The sequence below is a fragment of the Ammospiza caudacuta genome, chromosome 5 (genome assembly GCF_027887145.1).
Source record: "Ammospiza caudacuta isolate bAmmCau1 chromosome 5, bAmmCau1.pri, whole genome shotgun sequence".
Taxonomy (NCBI): domain Eukaryota; kingdom Metazoa; phylum Chordata; class Aves; order Passeriformes; family Passerellidae; genus Ammospiza; species Ammospiza caudacuta.
The window spans coordinates 8,695,649-8,718,520 of NC_080597.1; the positions used below are offsets into that span (position 1 = coordinate 8,695,649).

The window sequence follows — 22,872 nt, forward strand, 5'->3', positions numbered from 1 at the left end:
TGTCTATAAAAGCACACAACTAATTATTTAAATGGGATATTAATAGTCTGATTTTTGTTTTGAAGATCATTTAATTTTGCTTCCAGGCACAAGAGTCTGCTTCTCAGAACCACAGGATTCAGTCCCAACCAAGACAGAGACCCACATTACAGAAATGAACTCATCAGCTACTAAGGCACAGAAACTGAAAGTAGACTTGTGTAAAATGTCAAAAGATTTCTCACAACTGGGCATATGCAAATTCAAATTTAAAAAAGGAATTAAAGCAATATACACATGCTGAATTAATCAGAAAATTAACTAGAAATGGGACCTGGCTTCCTACAGAAAATGTGTACTCTGTATCTGTATATATTTATAGCTACAAATGTAGAATATATATTTAGCAAAACTGAGTCTTACCAGAAGAAAGTGCTGACAGTCATCTCAACTTGAGATGTCTATTAAAAACTCAGAGAGAGAAAGAAAGCACTGTTCTGATGAAGGAGTGAGCAGAACAGATCTGACCTGCTTTTGCCATGCTGTCCCTGAGGTTATGATCCTGGCATTACAGGTATTTATAGGGTTGGTTTAATATCTTGAAAAATGTTACTCTTCTCTGGGTGATTATTTTTCACTTGAACCAGCAACATGGACAGATAATTAAAAAAACAACGCAAAAAAAAAAGAGATGCATCTCATTTGATGTCAGCTCTGTGAAAGGTGAGTGTCAAATTTAAACCCAGCCATCTGAGAGGTACCTCAAAGGCAGAGCCACCTTCTCCACCTCTGGATAAACACAACAGCACTTCCAAGTAAATTCCCCAGCTCTGGGACTTCTGGCAATTTGCAGTGAAACACTGAACAGCTGCTTGCAGGAGCTCAGCCCCATCAGCTCTGATCCCAGCCAGGTGAGAGCCTGGCTCCAGGCCCACCTGGGCTCCTGCAGCTGCAAACTGCTCTGTATTGGTTATTTCTCTGAAGCACATTGAAATAGCTGGAAATGGTATTCAGCAGTTTTTAAATATCTGTAGTATTCCAGGCTGATAACATCTACCACACACACAAGTTATAACACCTACTTATCCCCAAATCTCACTCTTTTGATTACATCACTGAAATCTAAAGCATTAGCTCTATGTATGTCAATAGGCTAAACAGTCATTTTGCAAATATACCTATCTCTCTACACCCTTTGAAAACACAAAAGTTATTTTCCAGGAGCTGTTGTATTCAGTTCTCAGTTAAACTTCAAGCTGCTTCCTTCAGCAAGGGTCAGTAATAGTCAAAATGTTTGCATACAACAGCATAATTTTTCCTAAGCTTTGGAGTTTGCCTTTGGAAAGTGCAAGGATTTTTTCCCCCTATGTATAAGGGACACTTTGAAAAATTGGGGTCAAACAGATTTGTTACTATGATCAAAGCTGGATCTGTCAATTTTGACAGCTTTACTGAGCAGAATGCAGCTTGCTGCAAGTAAGTGGTTTTATGAGGGAAGTTAAAATCTCACAAAATGTGTCTTTATGCAGCCCATAAAGGAAAAAAAGTCCAAACTAAAATATTCCACTGATATTAAACACACATACAAAGTCTTGTACTGCTTGTTGCATGCCCTGAAGATCAGAAAAAAGATAAAAAAATCTTAGATAAAGGCATCCTGCCTTCCTGCAAGGGTCTCCAGCCTACATAAACATGGTCAGGAAGGGGCTAAGGTGGAGTTGTAATAAACCCCTGGTAAACTTGGAAGATAATTCTGTATGGAAGATACTGCTGGAAGGTAATTCTGATGTTTGCAGCAGTCTTTTGTGCTCCCTGCCTGCCCCCTCCTTGGAGATCAAACAGCACAGGTGCAGCACAAGGGCTGGCTGAGCTGTGGCCCCTCCAGGAGCTGAGAGATCATTTGGGAATGAGGAACAGAGTTTTTGATTTTCAGTGGAAAACAGCAGCAGAGCTGCCAGGAATCAGCTCAGAGGCTTCTCATGTTGCACACTCAGTTACACTGAGACCTGTCCCTGCATATCAGGGACACAGAGGAACCCAGATTTTTGCACAGAAAAGCTACCCTAAAGCTTTACCACTCAAACTGTTTCAGTGTTGATGCTTTGGAGACATTTCCCCCCTTCCTGTACTCTTTCCTGGAGCTGGAAGATCAAAAGGTACAGTAAGTTTGCAGAGGATGTTTGTGCAAATTCTCTCAAAGTGATCCAACACATTATATTGCCACATTACTGAATACTGGACCTGAAGCTTTTCTCTTTTTTTTTTTTTTTTTTTTTTTTTTTTAAACCTGTATAAACCTGGCTAAAAACAGATTTGCCTTTTTATTGTCTTTTAACTCAGACACTTGGAAAATTCCTATTTTGCCTTTCAATGCCACCCTTGTTGTGCACTGGGGATCAAGAGGAATGTTCAGAACAAATGTGTTGTGGAAGGAAGTGAATGAAAGCACTGCTAAGAGATTGATATTTTCCAAGAGAAAAAAAAAAAAGGAAAAAAAAAAGGTAAACAAGACCAAAAAATCTCCTACACAGGCAACTAAAAAGACAAGTTCATGGAATTCTGAGGCAGAAACCATGGAGGGGAATGGAGGGGAAACCCATTCAGAACCAAGAAATCCAATTCAGAACCAAGAAATCCAATTCAGAAGAGCTGTGCTCTGCTCTGCTCCCAATCTGTTTAAATGACAAAATCATGTGCCGGCCAAAGTCTGCAGGAGAGTACACCTGTGTTGCCATAAACTCGCAAGTAAGTGCAGACAATTTCCTGCTTTGCTCTTGGAAACCCTGTCATTTGTCAGCTCAAGAGCACACGGGAGGTTTGTTTCCCTTCCTCCCAGTCTTATGTGGGATTTGGATGAGGCATGTACAAAATTTTCCAGGCTCTTTACACCAGAAGTCTTTGACCAAGTGCCCACTAACTCCCTTAGTATAAAATGATTCCCCTTCCTATAGATATTTTGAATTTGCTTTGGTTTTTCCCTGCCTGTTCCCAGAGCTTCTGGAGATTGCCTGTCATCTGGGAGAGACTGGCATGGATTCTGTCAGGAGAGGTATTAAGCATCTCTAGAACTGCAGGGATTGTAATTTTTAAACAGGACTGTGTTCAAAGATCTCTGGAGGTTTTCAATGGAATATTATTTTTCTTTTCATATTGGATGATTGCAATAGAAATATTATGTTCCCACACATGCACAAATAAAATCATCAGCTTTGTACCTCCTCCTGAGCTTGAAAGAAATGACACATTTTATGGGAAGCACATGAAAGAAAATTTTAGCATTTTTCCTTGATGTGAATTCAGTAGTTGAATGAAAAGAGTTGAGAGTTGACACCTTTGCTGAGCTGTCAAAAAACCCCCAACAAAACACAACCCCACCACGAAAAACAAGCCTTCCCCCCTTCCGGTCTGTGTCTTCATATCACTATTAAAATTCCATCTGAACCCCAGCCTTTTTAACCAAAGAGCAAGATGAATAATAATGGTAAATTTAAACCTACCCCAAACCATCAAAAATTAAACAAATACAATGCCACCACCATGCCCATAATGTTTACACCAAAAGGGGAAAGTGGCAGAAGGAATTAATTTACTACTATTGATGTGAGAGGCAACCTGCTCAAGCACCATTTCAGCTTCATGCAGCTCTGAAAGACAAAAAAGGAGGGAATGAAAGAGAAAAAAGGAGGGAATAATCTTCTAAATAAGATGTTAAATAATCCACATTAATCAAACCCTGTAATATCTTCACACAGAGACATGCTGTCTGACAAGAAGGCCCTTTTAAGCAAGTAAAAACAGAGGGAAAAAATATCAAAAGATCTGCTGAATATTTTTTTCCAGTTTATTTTTCCCTTTTTCTTCCCTGCACTAACAATTTTTAAGAGGCCAAAGATATTCCAAGTGAAATGTCACCATTCTTACAAGCTTAAATAAACTACTTATTAGCAGTAGACTAAGTACTCTGAAGAAATTTATTTGCCCTGGCAACAATATTTATAAATGACCTATGAAATATTATAACATTGTAGAAGCAGCAGCCTTGCAGTTTGCCTGTGAGGATCCAGTTCCAGTCAGCACAAGTGCATTTTAGAGGGAATATTTAGGGAAATATTTCTGCAGTGCAGCAGAAGGGAGAAGATGAAAAGCCCACGAGCACAATCTTTTCTTTGACACTGGCAATAAATAAATATAGAAGCAATAAATAAATAAATCATTGAGTTCCAGCAGCCCTTTTTTACAGCGCCCATCAATGGAGTGTGTGCTGCCTGTCCCGGAGAGGTCTAAATGGGACAGGGAGCTGAGATCCTCAGCCACAGCCCCACGGGGCTCCCCGAGGGGAACACAGGTCCCCATTGAGCCCGGGACACACGGGCTGCTCTTTACGGGGCTGTTTCTGACCAAAACACCCAGAAGAAACCCGGCAATTAGGTATTCCAAACAGAACTGCTATTTTGAGAACAACAAACTTCATTAATGCCTTAGGGGGGGAGAGGGTGGAGAGGGCTGAGAAGTTAAATGCATGCGTGCACACAAAGGTGTAAAATTCAGGCTATTTAAATGCTAATAAATACAGTATTTGAGCACTCGTCCCCCCCAGTGACAGAGCAGCCAAATTCTACTTGGTTTTGCACTACAAAACTGTTTTATGGAACAGCTTAAATTGGTGATATTTGTCCTCCAACACATGATACATAAGAAAAAAGGAGAGGAAAAAGAGGAAATAAAACAGATGAATAATTCTAAAACTGGATACTACTTCCTCAGGTGAAGATGGCAGTTTTGACCATGGAAGGAAACATGAATCAAGGACTTCAGGGTTAAGTTTCTTCAGTATTTTCAGTTCAAGTCTTACTTGATTTGTTGGTTTTTTTTTTTTTAGTAATCGAGTCAACACACAAACAACTAAATTTTTTTTCCCCCTAGTATCAGGTATATCATAGGGAAAAGTCAATAAAATCTGCAGATATCATAAACCAGCTTCTTGTACGTCCATCTTTGTTTTCATTGAGGAAATGGGAGAACTAGTGGCACAAACACAAACGTCTCTTTGGGATTTAAACACAGAAATCCTCATTTGGAAGACCAACAAGATGTCATGAAGAACACAACATCTACCTAAAACATTGCAAGGCTGACACAATGATTCAAAAAGCCCCCAAATCCCAGCATTTTGGTGCTCTATCATAGGCTGTCACACTGATGCAGTAGACTTCAGCACAGGGGTTTGTTTCCTAAATGTCCTTAATTGTTCACTTGGATTTTTTTTTTTCCTAACTGACCCCTGGTTCTTTGCACACCAAATGTGAACGTGCCCAAGGCAGAAAGCCCTGCTGAGATGTGGTCAGGAGCAGGTCCCAACAATGCACAAGGCACAGGGCGTGTCACGATTTTCATCTTGACAAGAACATCGAGCCTGAGCTCATCTAGGGAGTGGTCCTGGACAAGAACCTCCACTAACTTGGCCAGGGTTTCCTGTTTATAACCGAATAAGGTGTCTTTTTTGCCTAACTTGCAAAACAAGCAGGGCACTACCCACTGCTGATCCTTAACTTCTGCTTCCCAGAAAGATTTCTCACAGTGCACAGCCATCTGTTCTGCTCAGGGTGTCTGTCAGGCTCATGGGACTGTGTGGAGGTGGGTACAGAAGAGTGGGGTTTTTTTCCCTCCCCAAAAGTAATGAGAATTCAGACTAGTGGGACTGCCTACAAAATTTCCTTGGGATTCTCCTTATGTGTCCACTTGTGATGCAGCCCTGTGAGCGTTTAGGATTGTCTCTGTGTAAGGTCCAGGTGACATAACCACGATTCAGACTATGGGACACCCCTGTGAGCTGAGGAGCACCCCAGCTGCAGAGGAGGTGTGTTATGAACCTGTAAACCATGCCATGGCAGGTCCTTGCAGCCCAGATGGGTGCGGGGGGAATGGGGAGCACACAGGACAGGGGGAAGACAGTGTGGCTCCATGCATCCCCATGTCCTCCTGCAGGGCAGCACCATGGCCTTTCTCCTTGTTGTCAAACACAGATGGCAGCAGCCCAGGGTTTAGAGATCACACCAAATCCACTACCTGGAGCTCAAATCAACTCTGGAAATGATCAAGACTCAGGCTCAAGAATCTAGCTCAGTATGTGTGAGACTGGAGCAGCCTCTCCTCAGGCCACACCAAGGGACAGTCAATGAAGCAGTAAAGACGTATTTGCTCTGGAAAACAACAGACTAAATAAATTTTGCTAAATAAATTCCAACAGATTAATGGTATTCCCTTCCTAGCTTTATCTTCAAGACATTATATTTTCCATCCTTCCTTCTTACTCTTCCCTGCTCCCCCCATTGGTGCTCCCTTGCTGCCTGGTCTTTGTGTGGGTGCAGCTCAGAGCTCCGCGTGTGCCCTGACAATGATGAAATGAGAATCAGGAACCGAGGCTGACACATTAAAAGGTGCAACACAAGATATATTCTGTTCCTTGCTGAATCCAACTTGGTCCACTCTGCCTGCTTATTCTAGTTAAATGCACATGTCAACATATAAAAAGTTATTTCAGACTGCGGCGTTTGGTTCCCCGAGCCAAGCCAAATGAACACAGGAATAGTAACAGTACACACACAAGGAAAACGAATTTTTTTTTTCCTCCTACTGTGACATTTTTGAAGGCAGCCAATTATACATTAAAAACATCATGAATGAGCAGTGTAATTTTGGAACCATAACTTAAAGTGAAGTATTCCTTTAAGTATGAAATTAATATAATCATGACATTTTAACAGTTTTTCATGGTCCTGCATTCTCCTACAAGGACTCACTCTAAGTAAACCTATATGCTATATAAAAAGACCACAATAATCTTTTCCCACTAGTAAAATTGCTACTCCTATGAGTGCTACATATATAGGAATTTTTGCATACATAAACATAGTGTGGTCACTTGTGGGATCTATAGATTACATTGGGGGCATATTAAGGGAGTAATGCATGTGCCAAATTTGTTGGCGTGTTTTATAGTGTCTACATTTTTCTATCCTGCGCTATTTTGTACATTTCCTGCCCTGACATAAATGACCTCATTAACAAGAAATTCTAATAAGTATACAGAGGGTTTTTTTTTTTATTTCAAGCCCTGAACTTTGCTGGCTACAGCTTATTTTTATTTTGTGACCTCCCTTTGTATGTATAGTCTTGGAGGAGGAGAAAGGGGAGGAAAAAAATAATAAAATGAAACAAAATTCTGCTCACACAAGGGAGTTTTCTGCTGAATGACATAACCTGTACTCTGAGCTATGGTCAGCCTGCTTTACCAGCCAGTAAAATTAAGTAAATTCAGAGAAGATATTTTGGGGATTGAAATTTGCCTTCCAAATACAAGCAGTGGGTTTTTGCCTTCCGAGCCAAAGAGGGAAATCACACAGCAGCATATGGAGTACTCTATTCCCCACATATTAAAGTTTTGTTAGCTTTACAGCAGTTCTGTCACCATTCAGTATCTTACCCCCCAAGAAGACATGTTTTACACAGGATCAGAAGTCTATTTTTGCAATCCCACCTCAGGGTAAAACTCATTGGGACTCCAGGATCTGACACCCTTGCAGTGATCCCTGCACTAACAGCCCCTCTAGCTGGGGCTAGAAATAAATTTGTTCTGAACATCAGATATACTGTTTTCTTTTGGGGTTTTTTCCCTCTGGATAGTGAGTTCAGAATGTTCTACAGTAGGAGAGCTGAGAGTACCAAGTAAAAGCTCCAGTTAGCAATAACAGCAATATTCAGTACAATCTAAGTTCTTTGTAGACTCTAAAAAAAGGAGGCTGGAATCCATAAAATGTAAAAAAGTAGCCATAAAAAAAGATGTGGATGCAAAACCTACAAAATATCAGTCAGAGCTCTATATGTTTACTGCACACACAGCTAACACATCCAGTGCACCAAAAAACCTGCTGCCTAAGGCACAGCCATGCAAGGCTGCAAGACCAGAGTCCAGCGACACCTGAAGCAGATTCTGAGCTCAGGCTTCAAAATCCTCTAAGAAAATCAAATTTGTTTGCCACTTCCAGCAAGAATGACTTCTTGTTTCACCTCCACCCTTCTCCTCTGTCAAGTTACCATTTCCCAAGCTCCTGCCCTGGCCTCACCTCCCAGCCATCTCTGCTACCCTGGGGCAGCTGCCCCCTGATTTAATGATGAGGGTGAATGGAGAGGTCAGAGCTAAGGGGGGCACAGAAATGTGTGTCCTGAGGGCACTGCTGTGGCCTTGCCTACCCAGCCCTTCATTCCTGAAGATGGATATCCCATTTACATGGTAATCATACTTATAAATATGGCTTTATGGTGAGCACACTCTTTGGATATAGTCCTGCCCTTCGAAAAATGATTTCTAACTGGCTTGCCCAGATTAATTTCGGGTATGTAAAGTGGTGCTGGGAAAAAACTGCTGGGCTTCAGTTCCTGGGCACTCATCAAGGACATTCCTCTTTCTATGGCACTACAGAACTTTTTAATCAGAGTGGAGAAAGCACTGCACAAAGGTAGAAATGCCCTCTGCATGGCACCCACTCAACCTTGGTATGAGTTCCAAGCTCAGCCTGCCACAGGCAAGACTTGCTGCTGGTGGCTTCAAGAAACTCTGCAGATACCTACAGTGACAGGTTGTGCAAAGGCAGTAACAAAATTCACATTAACAGGCAGCTCGTGGTAAGGCTGAGGAGGAAAGTTAAAGGGGTTGAAGCGTTTTGAGCTGCTGTAAAGAACATGGGCTTCTGCTGCCTCCTAGGGTATGTCCTGACGGCAGAGCTCGGGAGAGACCTGAACTCCTGCAAAACTTCCCCAGGGCAGGGAAGGTGCCAATGGGTTTATGAGGGCAGAGAGGCCAGGGTGGTCTAGTTCTGAGCATTCACTTGGCCTTTCAGCTGCTTTTGCTGGACAGTGTGTAAGAATATAAACCAGAGTCTGCAACAGCTACTTATGGTCAGTACAATTAAAATCCCTTAAAAAGCCTAACATTTTAAATACACACTCTGCAGCTCATGTTCGTCCTCTTCCTTTTGGGAGTTTTGAGGCTCCAACATTTCTTTTTTTCATGGGTATGTACATAGCAAGGGCTAGAAGTAAGTAATTTTAAAAATTCTCACTGCTGAGGAACACCTCTGGTGCAGGTAGCTGGGCTGGCAAGCTGCAGATGGAAATGCAGGCTGAGATGCAGGTTTAAATGCAGACTGAAGTACAGGCTGAGCTCTGGGTGGAGCCCAGGACAAGAGGATGAACTGCTGACCTTTGGGGTGACAAAGGGCACAAAGGCAGGTGACAGCCAGCCAGGTGAATGGACACTGAGACGCAGCAGCAGCAGCTGGGAATTGCCGACCTTGGACAACAAGGGAGATGGAAACCAGTGATGGCAGCGAGGTGGATGGACATGGAGATGGGGACAGGAGCTGAAGACTCAGGAGGAGGAGTGAGACTGTGATGGGATAAAATGGGAAGAAGAGCACAGGGAGACTGTGATGGGATAAAATCCCAGAGTTCCTTTGCTGGGGTCCCTCCTTGGAGGCAGCAGCTTGGGCTGTTTCTATGTCACTGCCCCAGGAAGAAGTGGTTTTATGGAATGAGACGTGTGGGACTCTGCCACCTCTGCCATGGCAAAGCTGGTGTGATGGGAGTGGAGTGTGAGGAGCCAGGGCAAGGAAGGGCCTTCAGTCCCAAAAAGTCTCTGACCTTGGGAGTGCCACTGCCAGAGAGTCCCAGAGGGAATGGCCTGACTGGGGAGTTTCCTTAACATCCCATAACTGCACAACTCCAAATGCAGAAGCCTTAAGAAATGTGCAGGGTAGAAGGAAGCTTGTGATTACATTGCTGATAGTCTCTGCAATCTCTACTCCTGAAGAGGAAAGGCAGCTGTGTGAGCCAGATCCTCAATCCAGAGGGAGATCTGGTCAGACAATTAACCTGGCAGAAACTTAGACTGGCAGAAACAGCCTAGCCCTGTACTATCCCACATTTCACATTACACTATTTTGACTCTATTCCACACCTGTTAAAGTTGCTTTATATGCCTTGCTGTATCTTTCACCTCTTGAAAAGCAGTCCTTTTAAAGTCAGTTATAGCCTCTTATTTTTCATAGTGCTTTTCAGAAGAGAAAATGTGACCGAATTTTCAGTATTTCTTGTTGTCAGGTTTTGAAAACACTGAGGCCACATGTGCCATCTAACTGTGGGCTGTAGGTCTCAGAAACAAATACAGAGCTGCCAGTTTGGTCCTTGATGATACCTCCTAAACCAGAGCAAGCAGGGGAGATCTTTATCTACAGATACAGGAGGGGGCAGCCAGGGGGAGTCAGGCTCTGCCACCAGGGAACAAGGGACAAAAGGAAACAGCTCAAGTTGTGCCAGGGGAGGTTCAGGTTGGATATCAGGGAGAATTTCTTCCTGGAATGGGTGGCCAAGCTTGGAAGGGGCTGCCCAGGGAGGTGGTGGAGTCCTCATCCCAGGAGGGCCTGGATAGGGCATTCAGTGTTCTGGGCTGGGTGAGAAGATGGGGATCTGGCACAGGTTGGACTCGATGATGATGGAGGTTTTTTCCAAGCTAAGTGACTCTGTGATTCTGTGACAGCTTGTCAGCACATCTGTAGTGCTCATTTGTCCATCCACAGCTTGCCCAGCACTCCTGGAGCAGTGTGCTAGACCCACAGCAGGGATGGTGGATGCTGCAGTGACTACAGCACCTCCTGAGGTCCCCTGCAAGCTGAACCACCCTGTGCTCCCAAAGCACCTTATCACAGCCACTGAACTCAGAATGCTGGCTCTGGCACATAGTTTATTTTATGGGCATTTTATCCTGGAAAAAACACTCCCTCATAAAGAAGGAAAGCACAGTCCTTAAAATACAATGCTATGAAGAAACCCCTGGGTAAAGTGCTCAGTGATTTAGTAATATTTAGTTGTATTCTGACAATGCAAAATTCGAGGGTGGAACCTGGCACAACATAAGAACTGTTCCCACATGACCAGAAGACAACTGAGGTACTCTGCACCACCTCTCCTTCTCATGCTCAAACCCTCTCCTCCTGGTCTCAAAGGACTGCAGTGTGGAACAGACACATTGGCTAACATGTGCTTCATTCAAACACCGCAGAACACCCAAACTTCTCAACAGGAAAAATATTATTTTACTTTATCTACACTATTTACTAGTAGGAAAAGTAATTATGCTGTAGAAATATGTATTACTGGCCTGCTTGCTTTTTCCTGCTCCATAAAATTCAAAGCTATGTATTGAAAAGGACAAACTGGTGGTAAATACAGGAAAAAAAGCGTTTTTCAGTTTTTCTCTCCCTCACATCATTAGCCTTTATATGCAGTCCTATATATGAATTTTCTGTTGAAAGTTCTCTTCCTTAGATGCAGCCAATACATCAGGGAATGTTGTCACATTACTGCAGTGACTTGGTGAGTTTTTTCTGGTTTTTATTTTTCTTTTCTTTTACAGAGTGCTGTCATCCTGTAACTTGCCTTGCACAGCACTGTTCTTCATATTGCTTCTTACATATAATCCATTGCAAACACCCAGAGACCAGTTATAGCAAATTAGGCTTGAATTAGCCCATCACTCAGCTGCCATCAGTGGATGAATAGCTCAAGGATTAAACAGATGCTTGCTCTGATTCAGCACCACAGCTCTTGCATGAAACAGAAATCCAACTGTTAGTCTGGGAACTATTTGAATAGTAAAAATCTGTTTGTTTGTTTCTTTTTTTTTTCAGTGTACTTTCCTTGATCAAGATGAATTAGAGGTCAATATTATATGGCATTCAAATAGCATTAAAATTGCCCTGTGAACTACTGATCTGAAAAATGTGGTAGGTGAAATAGCTACAGTAATTCTGAGGAAATTTTTTTTTTTCCTATAAGAAAATTTTACTGTGTTCTCTGTGAATTCTTCATGATGTTGGAACATCTTTAATTCAATCATAAAATTGAATTAGAAATAAACCTGTTCAACTGAAATGCTCAGAAAATCAAGAGTATTTCACTCCAATTCTCACGTTCAGAAAGTCATTCTGAAGTGGAAAACTGGAACACTTTCCTTCAGTGCATGATTTAAAACACATGATTGTGGCGCTTTCTCAAAAAAAATGTCCCATTGGAAACAAATTGTCATTTTCAGATGGAGAAACATTCCAAACAAATATTCTCAACCTGTCTGTAGGAAGGGCAGCACTTGCAGTGCACAGGCATAACCAACAGAGAACAGCTACAAAATACATTTTTGAATAAAGCTTTCTAAACGAAATTGTTCAACATCTGAAATTATTGGAGGTAGCAGAAAGTGTTCAAATGACTTTTTTTTTTTTCCATCAGAAAATAACAAATTTTAAAACACTGCAACACTGCTCATAAGAAAAGGCAGGCTTAATGCATTAATGCATTTACACTTTTTTTTTTCCAAGAGGATTGGTACAATACTCCAGTTTCACATTGCTAATCAAAGGCATTTTGATTTTGGGCCCAGGATCATGTAGAACATTATGTTTATTTGAAATAACCTATTAAAAACGTTAAAAATTACATGTAAAATACTTAAAGGTGATCTGATTTTTGTTGTTCTTTGGATGCTCAGGTCAAAGCTCTTAATGGGAGGATCTGACTTTTTACAAAAAAAAAAAAAAATCTAATTCTCAAAAATGCTCTTATTTTTTTTTTTCACCCAATAATAGTAAATAAATTACTTTGTTGCATCATAAGCAGCAGAACCAGCAGAGCTGTGACTCCTCTCCATTTGTGGCTGGACTTTCTGGCGCCTGAGAAGAGCCACACTCACACTGCAGTCTGTTCTGGGAGCAGGGGGATTTCCAGAGTGTCTGTCCTCTACACAGGCACTGATTTTCCCTAAAACTCACAGGAAATCACCATCTCCAAGCTCAGGACCCTTTCCTCTGTGTAGGTCAAAGCCAGTTGTGATGCTGGGAAGGTTTTTGTGGAGGACAGGAAGGCACAGACAGGACCCATCATCTACAGCCTTCTCTGTCAGTGCTGCTATTTCCAGGACCTTTTCCCTGCAGGATAAACACCTGGATACCTCAATATTGACTAGATTCCCAATGTTCTAACAGCTCCCTTTTGTGGTATTCCCCAGCAGCCCTAAGTCACTGTGGTGTTTTTCTCTCCCTCAGTGCTCACAGTTACTCCGTGTGCTCCTCTCCAGGAGCACTTGTTCTTCTTCTGCAAGTGGCTCTCTGCTTTTCTTACTAAAAAGAAGCTTTGAACCCAGCTGATTCCAGCTGCTCTGCCACATCTGGCTGTGAAACCCCTGCCCTGCACACTCCGAGGTGTCCAAATTCCTGGGGAATTTGCTCCTACCAATGAAGTTTCAGCCAAAAGAGCAGAGAAGCAACAAGACTGCACCAAGTGCCTAATCAGAGCAATCCTTGAGACTGCTCTAAATGAGATCAAACTGTTGGGGCTGGATCCCAGTCAGTGCAATCCCTGGGGAGCACACACTGCTATCTGCACACTCATTTATTGGGCTTTGGAATTATTTAACATTTTATTTATGGTGGTGAATTGCCTCCTGGCAAATGTGCACTGTGCAAAACTCTCTGTTCCCTCACCCATTAAAAATCAGGGCCTGATCCATGTGAAAGCTCCCTGATGAGTTCACTACGTTTTGGATCAGGCCTTTGGGTCTCAAGACTGGCAGATATTATCCCATTTCTGTCCAATTTTCTTGCTCAAATTTAGAAGAAGCTCAAGTGTTTTCCATCAATGTTTTTATGTTTACTTTTGGGAGAATCCTCACAGTAGGTCAGGTTACTGTGATATAGAAAGGATGACCCACTCTGACATACAAATTTTCCAAAGGATCTCAGCCTGAGGCTGACATCTGCCTCTGAGAATTTCAGCCCAGATGGCTGGAGTTTGGCAAAGATGGAAGGAACTGAAAATAGAGCTCTGTAATGGAAAGTGGTGTAGAACCTTAATAATAGGAGGGTGCTACCAAATACCACATATGATAAAGCTCCACAACAAAAAACATAAGGGAAGCATTGAGGGAGGATTCTTTTCGTTATGCCTCAGAATATATGATCCATCTCTTCTCTTACTTGAAAGGGTATCAGAGTTAGCTCTTATTTTTGCCTGATCCTCCAGAAATTACATCAAAATCAGGCAGCTCAAACCCAGCCTTTCCCTCTCAACTGTACTGAACAGGTTTATCTGAGGAGCATAAGCCCATCCCAGAGAGTCAGAAGAAGTCAGGACTACAATAGTTCATCTCTGCAGACTAGAAAAGTTGTGTGGCTGAGATATAAGCAGTTAAATTTTCATTACTTTGTTTGCAGATTAAAAGCCTATCTTGATGTTTCAGTTACAAGAACACAATTTCAGTTCTACAATACTCAGCATACCACGAAGATACCTTTAGTCATAATAGGTGTAAACATGATTTCACTCAGATTCATTCTGATGTGTTTGAGTCCCTATTTCTGCTTTCACCTCATCTCTGTCAATTTGCTCTTGATGAGCAGAATGTGAACACAGGAGCTGGAATCTTGTTAAAGCCATTTAAGAAATTTGCTGCCATTTGCACCTGCATAAATCCTGAGTAATTTCACTGGCATAAATGGAAGCACAATTTAGCTGGAGGCATCAGGGCTTTAGTTTTTTCTTACTTGTGTTTTGTTTTAATTCAGCAACAGATTAAAAATAAAACTCTGATGACATCATGCTTATGGCACAGAGTCAATGGATTTATGCTGGACTGCTCCAGAGTAAATGAGATAAGTCTTTGACCTAAGAAAATCCACACAACACCCATGTGCAAGCAGCCTGCTGAAAAGCTTTCTGTTATGGAATGACTCCATCTTTAAGGAACTGGGGGCAAACAACCCACAAACACCTTGGTGCCAAAACCCAGTTTTGTTAACAAAGGGGTTTATTTCAGACATATTCTTAAAACCTCAAAAGTGTAGCATGCTCATGTTGCAACTGACTCATCGTGCACAAATTTTTGGCTTTTGTTTTTCTTTTTTTGTTCCTTTTTTTTTTAAATGCATTTTAGTTATGTCCATCATAGTATTGCTCACAAATTAGGGCTTCATAATGGAAAATCTTACTAGCTTTTCATGCTGGTGGTGCTTGCAGGCACTGCCATGATAAATAATTTACTATTTAATGACTCCTGATGTAATCACAGCAGGAATTAGGTTCATCAACATCCATCTCGCCATTGTTACCACTCTTCTCTGAGCCCATCCTTTTAGCTCCCAACTGAAGTTGTGTTTAAATTGGTAAAGAGAGAGTTTACTGCCACAATCCAACCTCTACATTTGTTTATGTTGGATGACATTTTTGTCCTGGCTCGCATTACTCAGATGGATAAAACTCAGAAGGGTTTGCTTTATTGCCCTGTTTTCTCTTAGTGTTCCTGCATTTTTTAAATGCTACCAAATGGTTGCTTTTGGCTCTCAGCATTATCACATGTTGTCTATAAGTATGGAAATAGTTATGGTAATATGGACGTAAATCATAACTGTAAATACCACATAAAAAAGACTGCCATATAATTATAAAAATACCTAATAGATTTCTTTTTCAAAGACAACACAGCTGTCCTTTCTAACCTTTCATTTGCAGATTCTTTTCTCTCCTGTTTTTATTTATAGGTTGCCGTGCAGTTTGACATAGTACACCACGATTTTTGTTTCCAATTTTGAAAAGAAAAAGAAAAGAAAGAATACCCATTTCATCATAAAGAAACATTAGTTTACAATTTTGAAAAGAAGCTAACGCCAGCTCTAGAACATCATCTTGGAACCAATCTCCCTCTTAATACATTTCAAAAGGATCTGTCAATGGCTGCATACCATAATATAAAATTAAACCCTGCCATGGAACTGAAGGAGGGGTTGGCCAAATGGCACACATCACATGTTGGGAAGGAAGCCCCATTCTTTCTCCAAACATCTCAGTGGGGTTTTGTTTTGTGAAAAGAACCACACTAGGTTATTGCATTGGCCACAACAAAATAAGAATTTTATGCTCTGCTCAAGGAAAAACAGGTTGAAAAGTGTTCCAGGCAAACCCCTATGCAATGTGCCGTGTCAGTGAGAGGAGCGAAGCCCTGACACTGCTGATGTTGCCAAAAAGAAGTTTGGAATTTTTTTTTGCCTGAGAGATACCACCATGCATTTTACCTGTTTCTAGTCAGCTTTGCAATGCTTTAAGGCAAAAAGGAGTAGACTTTTTTTTCTGCAGGAGTTGCACAATGCTTCATCCTCCACAAACTGGTTCTTACCTCTTCCCTGTTAGTTTAAACTTCCAGAAGGAGTCTGTTTGGTCACAAAAAAGAGGCTGCAGGCAGTGCTCTCATGCCACATGAATGGAAGGCTGTTATCTTTGTGCCTTTGCAACATTTTTGCCTCAAAGCTTCTTCCAATCACCAAGCAACCCCTTCAGAGACCTGTGCCTCTGGCTTTTTGTACAGCAAATGCCATGTTTTTGCTGAAATAATAGCAAGCCTCTCCAGGGAATGGAGTTCATCTTAACCATCAGAAATGTGCGCTTCCCTCTCCCTCACTTTGCAAAAAGAGTAATTATGGCTTTATGCAGAACAACACACAGCTCTCAATGGGTTTGTTACACTCTGATTCCCTTCAGGAGAGGCAGATAAAACTATTGAACTGCAAAATGCTGGTGGGGAAGGTCAGTCTGGACCAGAGGTGTGCTCACTGCTTATTGATAGAGCTCATTTAGGCAGATAACATTCTCAAATCCACACTGCATTTTTATCAGTCTGCAACAACTGGCCTTTGTCCAAAAATGTGTCCTTTTATCAGATGTGTCACTCTTTTGGGACGTTGCCATCACTAGATTGGTTGACTGAATGTTAAAATAATTTCTCCAGGGGGAAGAGGTTGATCCCAAAGGTTTTCTAGTTCCAAGGGGGGGATCATTTTTCACCACCAGCTGGAGCCTGATGTCAGACATGCCCTTGCTTCATTTATTCTGCTCAGAGGTTGAAACTCAGCTTGTCCTTCCTGATTGCAATATTGTTTCACGTTTGGACACATAGCAGTTACTACACAGTGAATTGTTAGAGCAGGAGAGCCCATGAGACATGGGAAAATAATTTAGGGGAAGCAGTTTGACAGCAGGATGCAGTAGTTTGTATTGTCCCATTAAAACAGATATAGCTGGGAACTTAACTTTGTATTCATTATGTAAGCAGATGTATTGTAGCCTGATGTGCCAAAAAGACGCAAATACAAAAAGAAACTCAAACAAACCAAAACCCCCAAATTTATGCCACCAAAACCTCAAGCAAACCGACACAACAAATATTTGCCCTTCTTCTGCACCATGTCTACTTACTTAGCAGGAATATGAGACTGAAGCCTTGTACACCTGAAAGAATGGTAATTTGTACTAAAAGATCAAATGCCCTGGGTTCCCTCTGAGTCTGGCATTTATTTTACATTTGCAATTTGGTCTGAGAACAAAAAGGAAGCTGCAGTGATTGACTCATCTTATGAAAACATCTTGACACATTTTAATCCTTTTCTATGTGTTTTCTCTGCAACAATAAGTAAAGAGAGGGGGAAATCACCAGTTCCCATGCAAAATTTAAAGTTTAATTCTTCAAACAAAAGAGCAGCTTGGTCTTGCCCACTAATGCACCGACTTTATTTAGACCACGCCTAAATTAAACACAGAACACAAGCAGGTATCAGAGATCAGTCACTGCAGCATTTCCTGCATCTCCAGTAACATTCCTCTTCTTACACCAAGATGCCTCTGCAGCCGTCTAAGTCAGGCTTTGAAATAAAATTGATCAAATCCACAGCATATTGTGCTAAAGCTGGACCAAGGCCAGACACACTAAAAACTTTCTCACCTCTCTTCTTCATAAATGGAGAAGTCAGGAGACCATGAACTGCCACTTCCAGAGGTATTTACAATTTCTCACTCAAAGCACTCCAACTATTATCACAGATACTTTTATTGCTAAATTTCCAGTCTGTATTGGGGGTTTCTCTATATATGCACATTCAAGAACTCTGAATGAAGGCGTGGCATGAATTTACAGAGTATACAGAGGCCAGAGAGCAATTTATCTCTTTCAAAGTGAGTAAGGCAATGTGAATGAAAGCCATTTTCACTTTGAACGACTGTGGCTGCACAAGGGATCAATCCACTTTAAAATTGGCTCAGATAATGTCTTTATCTGATAGGCTGATTTTCTTGACATTGTGCAAGAAAGCTAAAAATCAAAGAAAATCTGTCCTTTGACAGTTCAGTGTCACATATTTCTGATGTTGTCGTAGCAATCATCATAAAAATATTGATTTTTGATTGTATTAGTTTAATTTAAATTTCTGCTTTTTGGCAAGATGCACAATTCTTAAGAATTATGAGAAGTTTCTTTCCTCTTTCCTTCTCACCTCACTCCCCCAGAAAAAAGTGAAAAGAGAATTTGCATGAAAATTTGAGTGAGACAAGGCTACAAAAAGGGAGTGGATATGCCGAATTCAAATGGACTTTTGTCTGAGCACCATCACACCCCCCAGCAAAGCCACTATGCTGCTCCTGCCCAGACAAAGTACCCTGCTGGAGGGACATGAACTTTTAGAGGTAGATAAGAGAGCTGACTAAAATACTGTTACAGAAATAGAGTCTGAGTTTTGAGCAAACTCATATTTTTGTTATCACTTCAGTGGAAAAAGCTCTGGAGGATGTTTGGGAGAGGTCTAAGACAATAGAGCCTCACTGAGCTTTGGCCTTTGGGCACACTGCTAAGTAACTCTAATTAGTAACAAAAATGAACATATTCCTGGAGAGAAGACAGTGAGGGAGGGGCAGAAAATGTGCTGCAAAGGTAACTGCACAGGGGGAAAAATGCAGTAAACATTAAAGAATCTCAGGATTTGTAAATGAGATGTCAACCGTTGCTATTCACAAAGATTCCTGACACTAACATTTCTGTTGAATTCACTAATTTTTGTGTGATAAACACAAGCCAGTCCACAGCATTTGTATACAAGGTGTGTGGTTTGACTTCACCATGAAAGCAGCTCCTTTTACAAACAAGAACCAGGACTGCATAGCAGGTAAATGGTTAATGCTGAACAACATGCACATGAAACTTCATCAACTCCCTCAGAAAAATTAGGATATTATTCATTATTATGGAACCCTGTAATTCTAAAGTAAATCATGCCAAGATACTATCTTGCAGGTCTCTAGATCAGATATCATTGCTCAGTAAAAAAAAAGCAAGCTTTCATGCACTTACCTTATCCTCCAGCCGGATCAGTCTGGCTCCTATACTGTAGTATCCTTTGTCTACCCCTTTTTCTAAAGAAGAATAAAAATGGGACATTCATTAGGTGAAGAATAAATTCAAACTGAATTATATCTATTCAAAGTAAAAATAAAAAAAAAGATGGTAATAGTAGGGTAGCATAAAATACATGAACATAACAAGAATGAATGAGTGAAAGAGAGTGGCTGGAGAGAAGGGAATTTTTTGTCAGAATGACAAGATTGAGTTAGTCTAAAGGGCAACTTAGACCTTGGTAGAGGAGTCTGTGGACATGAAGGGGTATAGATGGAGTCTGGAGTAACACTGTTTTGTTGTTTAATTATTTCAGTAGTTGGATGGAATGGGCAATGTACCTGGGCCCACCTGCAATTTTGAATGTTACTGGCCTGAGCAAGGTGAAATTGCTATACATAAAGAAATCAGAATAGTTTCCAACTGGGGCTGCAGATCTAGGAGGCAGCATATCCAGGGGTTCAAGGGCTGGAGTGGCAGAGATCCATCCATCCATCCATCCATCCATCCATCCATCCATCCATCCATCCATCCATCCATCCATCTCCTCTCTGCAAAGGAGTGACACTGGGAAAAGCTCTTGCATTCTCATTTTTCCTCCCACATTCCATTGCAAAGGGTGGGATTGGGAGCCAAGAGTGAAAACTGTGGAAAATGGGGTCTATTCTTTCTGCTCACAGGATCTATTGCTAAGGAATGCCATAGTTTGAGGGTGTTATTGCACAGGGAATGAAGCACAAACCCACACACATTCTGAGTTTTAACATTCACAAGTTAACACCCACAGTTCTATACTGAAATAGCTTACAAGCTGATGTCAATGGAAGTTGGATGTTTTTCTCTATTAAAGTGTATTTCCAATACCTGGAGTAATTACTCCTGGATTTTTTCATGCATTGCCCCATTTTCATGAGTGCTTAAGGTCTGGTTTTTAAAGCTAAGTCAATTTTGCTGAGGGCAGGAGCAAGGCTGAGATATGTTGGCAGGTAGGCTGAGATATGAATTTACACTGCACCAGAGTTCACTGTGAGTGGCTGTGTGTGCTCATCACATTCCTGGATTTCTCAGGGACTCATACGTGCTTTACCATTTATATTTGCTATGGGATATGTTTAGCGATCTGTTTGCAGCAAAGTTCACCTCAAGGTAACTTGTGCTGCACACATCACAACCCCAGAGGAAGACCAGTAAAAGCAGTGCTGGCAAGAGCACTTTGTGCTTTCCTTCTCCTCCTTTAAAAGGTCCTGCACCCTTGGCAGCTCTTTGCAGGCTTAGAAAAGAGAAGTGTTTCCCCAGAGAACCTGCAGGAGCAAATAAAGTCAGGAAAGAAAATGTGGGGCAGACAATAAGTGACATAGCTTGGCTCATACATGTGTACTATTCATCGTTCACTACCTCAGAATCTTCTTAAAATGTAAGTGGCTGAGGCTCAAGTTTATCTCTGTGTTCATCTCTGCCTAAAATGAAATAATTGGCTCTGCTGTCTACTTTCTAGTTAGTAAATCTGTAAACACATCTTTCAAGGTATATATATCAGAAAAAAAGCATGACTTTTAAGATTTCTAAATTGGGATGTGGTTTGAACAGCAGTGGGCAGAGAGTGTTTTTGTTTAGGTCTAACCCCAAAAAGTCCCCCAAACCTGAAGAAATACTTCAAAAAGATTTTTCTTTTTTTAAATAATAAAATAATAATTTCCTCACCAGCTCTAATTCCATCCTTCAGATAATCACCAAGACATCCCAAACCAAGTTAATAGTGTTTCCTATTTTAGTTATTCCTGTGTGGAGCAGGAAAGAAAACAGGGAGCAGATAAGCAGTAAGAAGCTGCATTGTGGCATGTGGCACTGCTCTAAGATGTGGAAAATCAGAAGTGGGAGGAATGATGCTGTGGAGGGGGCTGTCTCTGCACCCCTGTGCTGGCACACAGGCTCTGAAAGACACAAAATGCTGTGGTCCTCCCCCATTTCTTATCAGCCTCCATGGGGAACAGCATCTAGCCCTAATTTAAAAGTATTTCTTTCTAATAGAGCCCATCTTTAAGAGCAAATGTGGTGTGTGCACAATTCACCAAACACAGGGGTAAGGAGAGAGGGCACAAATTCAGATAAAGTCGCTCCAGTACATGTGAGTTCTAGCTCATGTTTTTGTTTCTCTCTTGAATCTTTTCTAGATAGATGATTTCAGACTTCCTACATCATGAGATTGTTTGTTTTTACAGAGTTGCAAAGATTGCATGACCAACTATAAATATGAAGTTTCTAAATTTCTCCAGGCTTTACTTTGTAATCCAAAATAACTTCCTTTTAGAATTAATTTTTTACTCTGTGTTGGGCACATTAAAACAGAGATCAGCCAAGCAATCCTGTAACACCTATGGGAAAGGCACAGAGACAAAGGATGAAAGGAAGCATGATTACTTATAACTGGATGAAAATATATATGGGAACATTTTATCTCAGAAATTACAAAAATCAAAAACATCTTGCATCACATGGTTGGTATGATACAAACCCATTATTTCATATACTTAGATTTGAATCTGAGAAAATACTAGTAAATAAGCAATAGGCAGTCTAATTCAGGAGATTGAATAGTTAATACAGATTAATAATAATAACATATATTTATTAATATGGACATTTCTGCCCTGGAAGTCTTTGCCTTCCTGAGTGTTCTACTTTCAAACAACACAATCCTATTTTAATTTCCTAATATTTTCACAAAGCTGGCCCACCTATTTTCCTAGTGAAGAACAAGATATGGCTCTTGCAAAAAACCAGAAACAAAACAAAACAAAAAAAAACAAACACAAAAAACCCCCTAAAAAACCCAACAAAACCCATCAAACACTTTTACTTTTTCTTCACACCAGTTCAAGAGACAATAACTCTTTCCCCTACTGGAAGCACATGATATAAAAGACATAAACTGATATGAACAGGAGGAATGAGCATCCTAATCTTATTTTTTCACACAGTTAGTGTGCTATATCTCATCAGAATATACCAAACTTAAAAGAAAATAATTTTTTTCCTTTGATTAGGGAAAAGTACTTATGAGGACCTTTAGGACAGTAAATGAATTGCAGAGAGATGGTCTGAAAATGGTAAAAGCTGGAAACGACTCTGCTTTATAGAACAAGAGTCCTTCCTTGATTTTTACACAACTAGAGGGGAGCTAATTCAAAAATATTCAATTTTTTCTGAAAGCCATCAGCTTCTTTTAAGCAGAAAATGAGGAATTTGACCGGATATTCTAGATTGCTGAAGACACCTCAAACTTTTTGTCCCAGATTGCAAGGCAAGATGAATTCCATTTGCCATCTGTTAGAGGTGTGGCAGCTATCTTCTGTTATTGGGCAGTTTTCTTTATCTCTTCCACAACCACTCATCCCTCCAGGGAGACACCTGCTGATAAGGGGCCATTGAATGTCACTGCACGGCTGATAAGAATTAAAGCAACCCATTGTGACATGCTCTGCCATGAGGGAGGAGCCAAACATTCCTACCTGGATAGAATCTGGAGATTCTGGAACACCAGCACAGCATCTCCACTGGATTCCCAGAGGAACAGCTGC

General features: G+C 41.0%; 1 protein-coding gene across 1 annotated transcript in view; it reads right to left on the reverse strand.

Moving 5' to 3' along the window:
• Positions 1 to 22,872, reverse strand: part of LOC131557769 (potassium voltage-gated channel subfamily KQT member 1-like) — a 400,618-nt gene that overhangs the window by 153,660 nt on the left and 224,086 nt on the right. Inside the window, exon 16 of the mRNA XM_058805223.1 lies at positions 19,253 to 19,314. Within this exon, the coding sequence (XP_058661206.1) occupies positions 19,253 to 19,314 (62 nt within the window). The remainder of the gene's footprint in view (positions 1 to 19,252; positions 19,315 to 22,872) is intronic.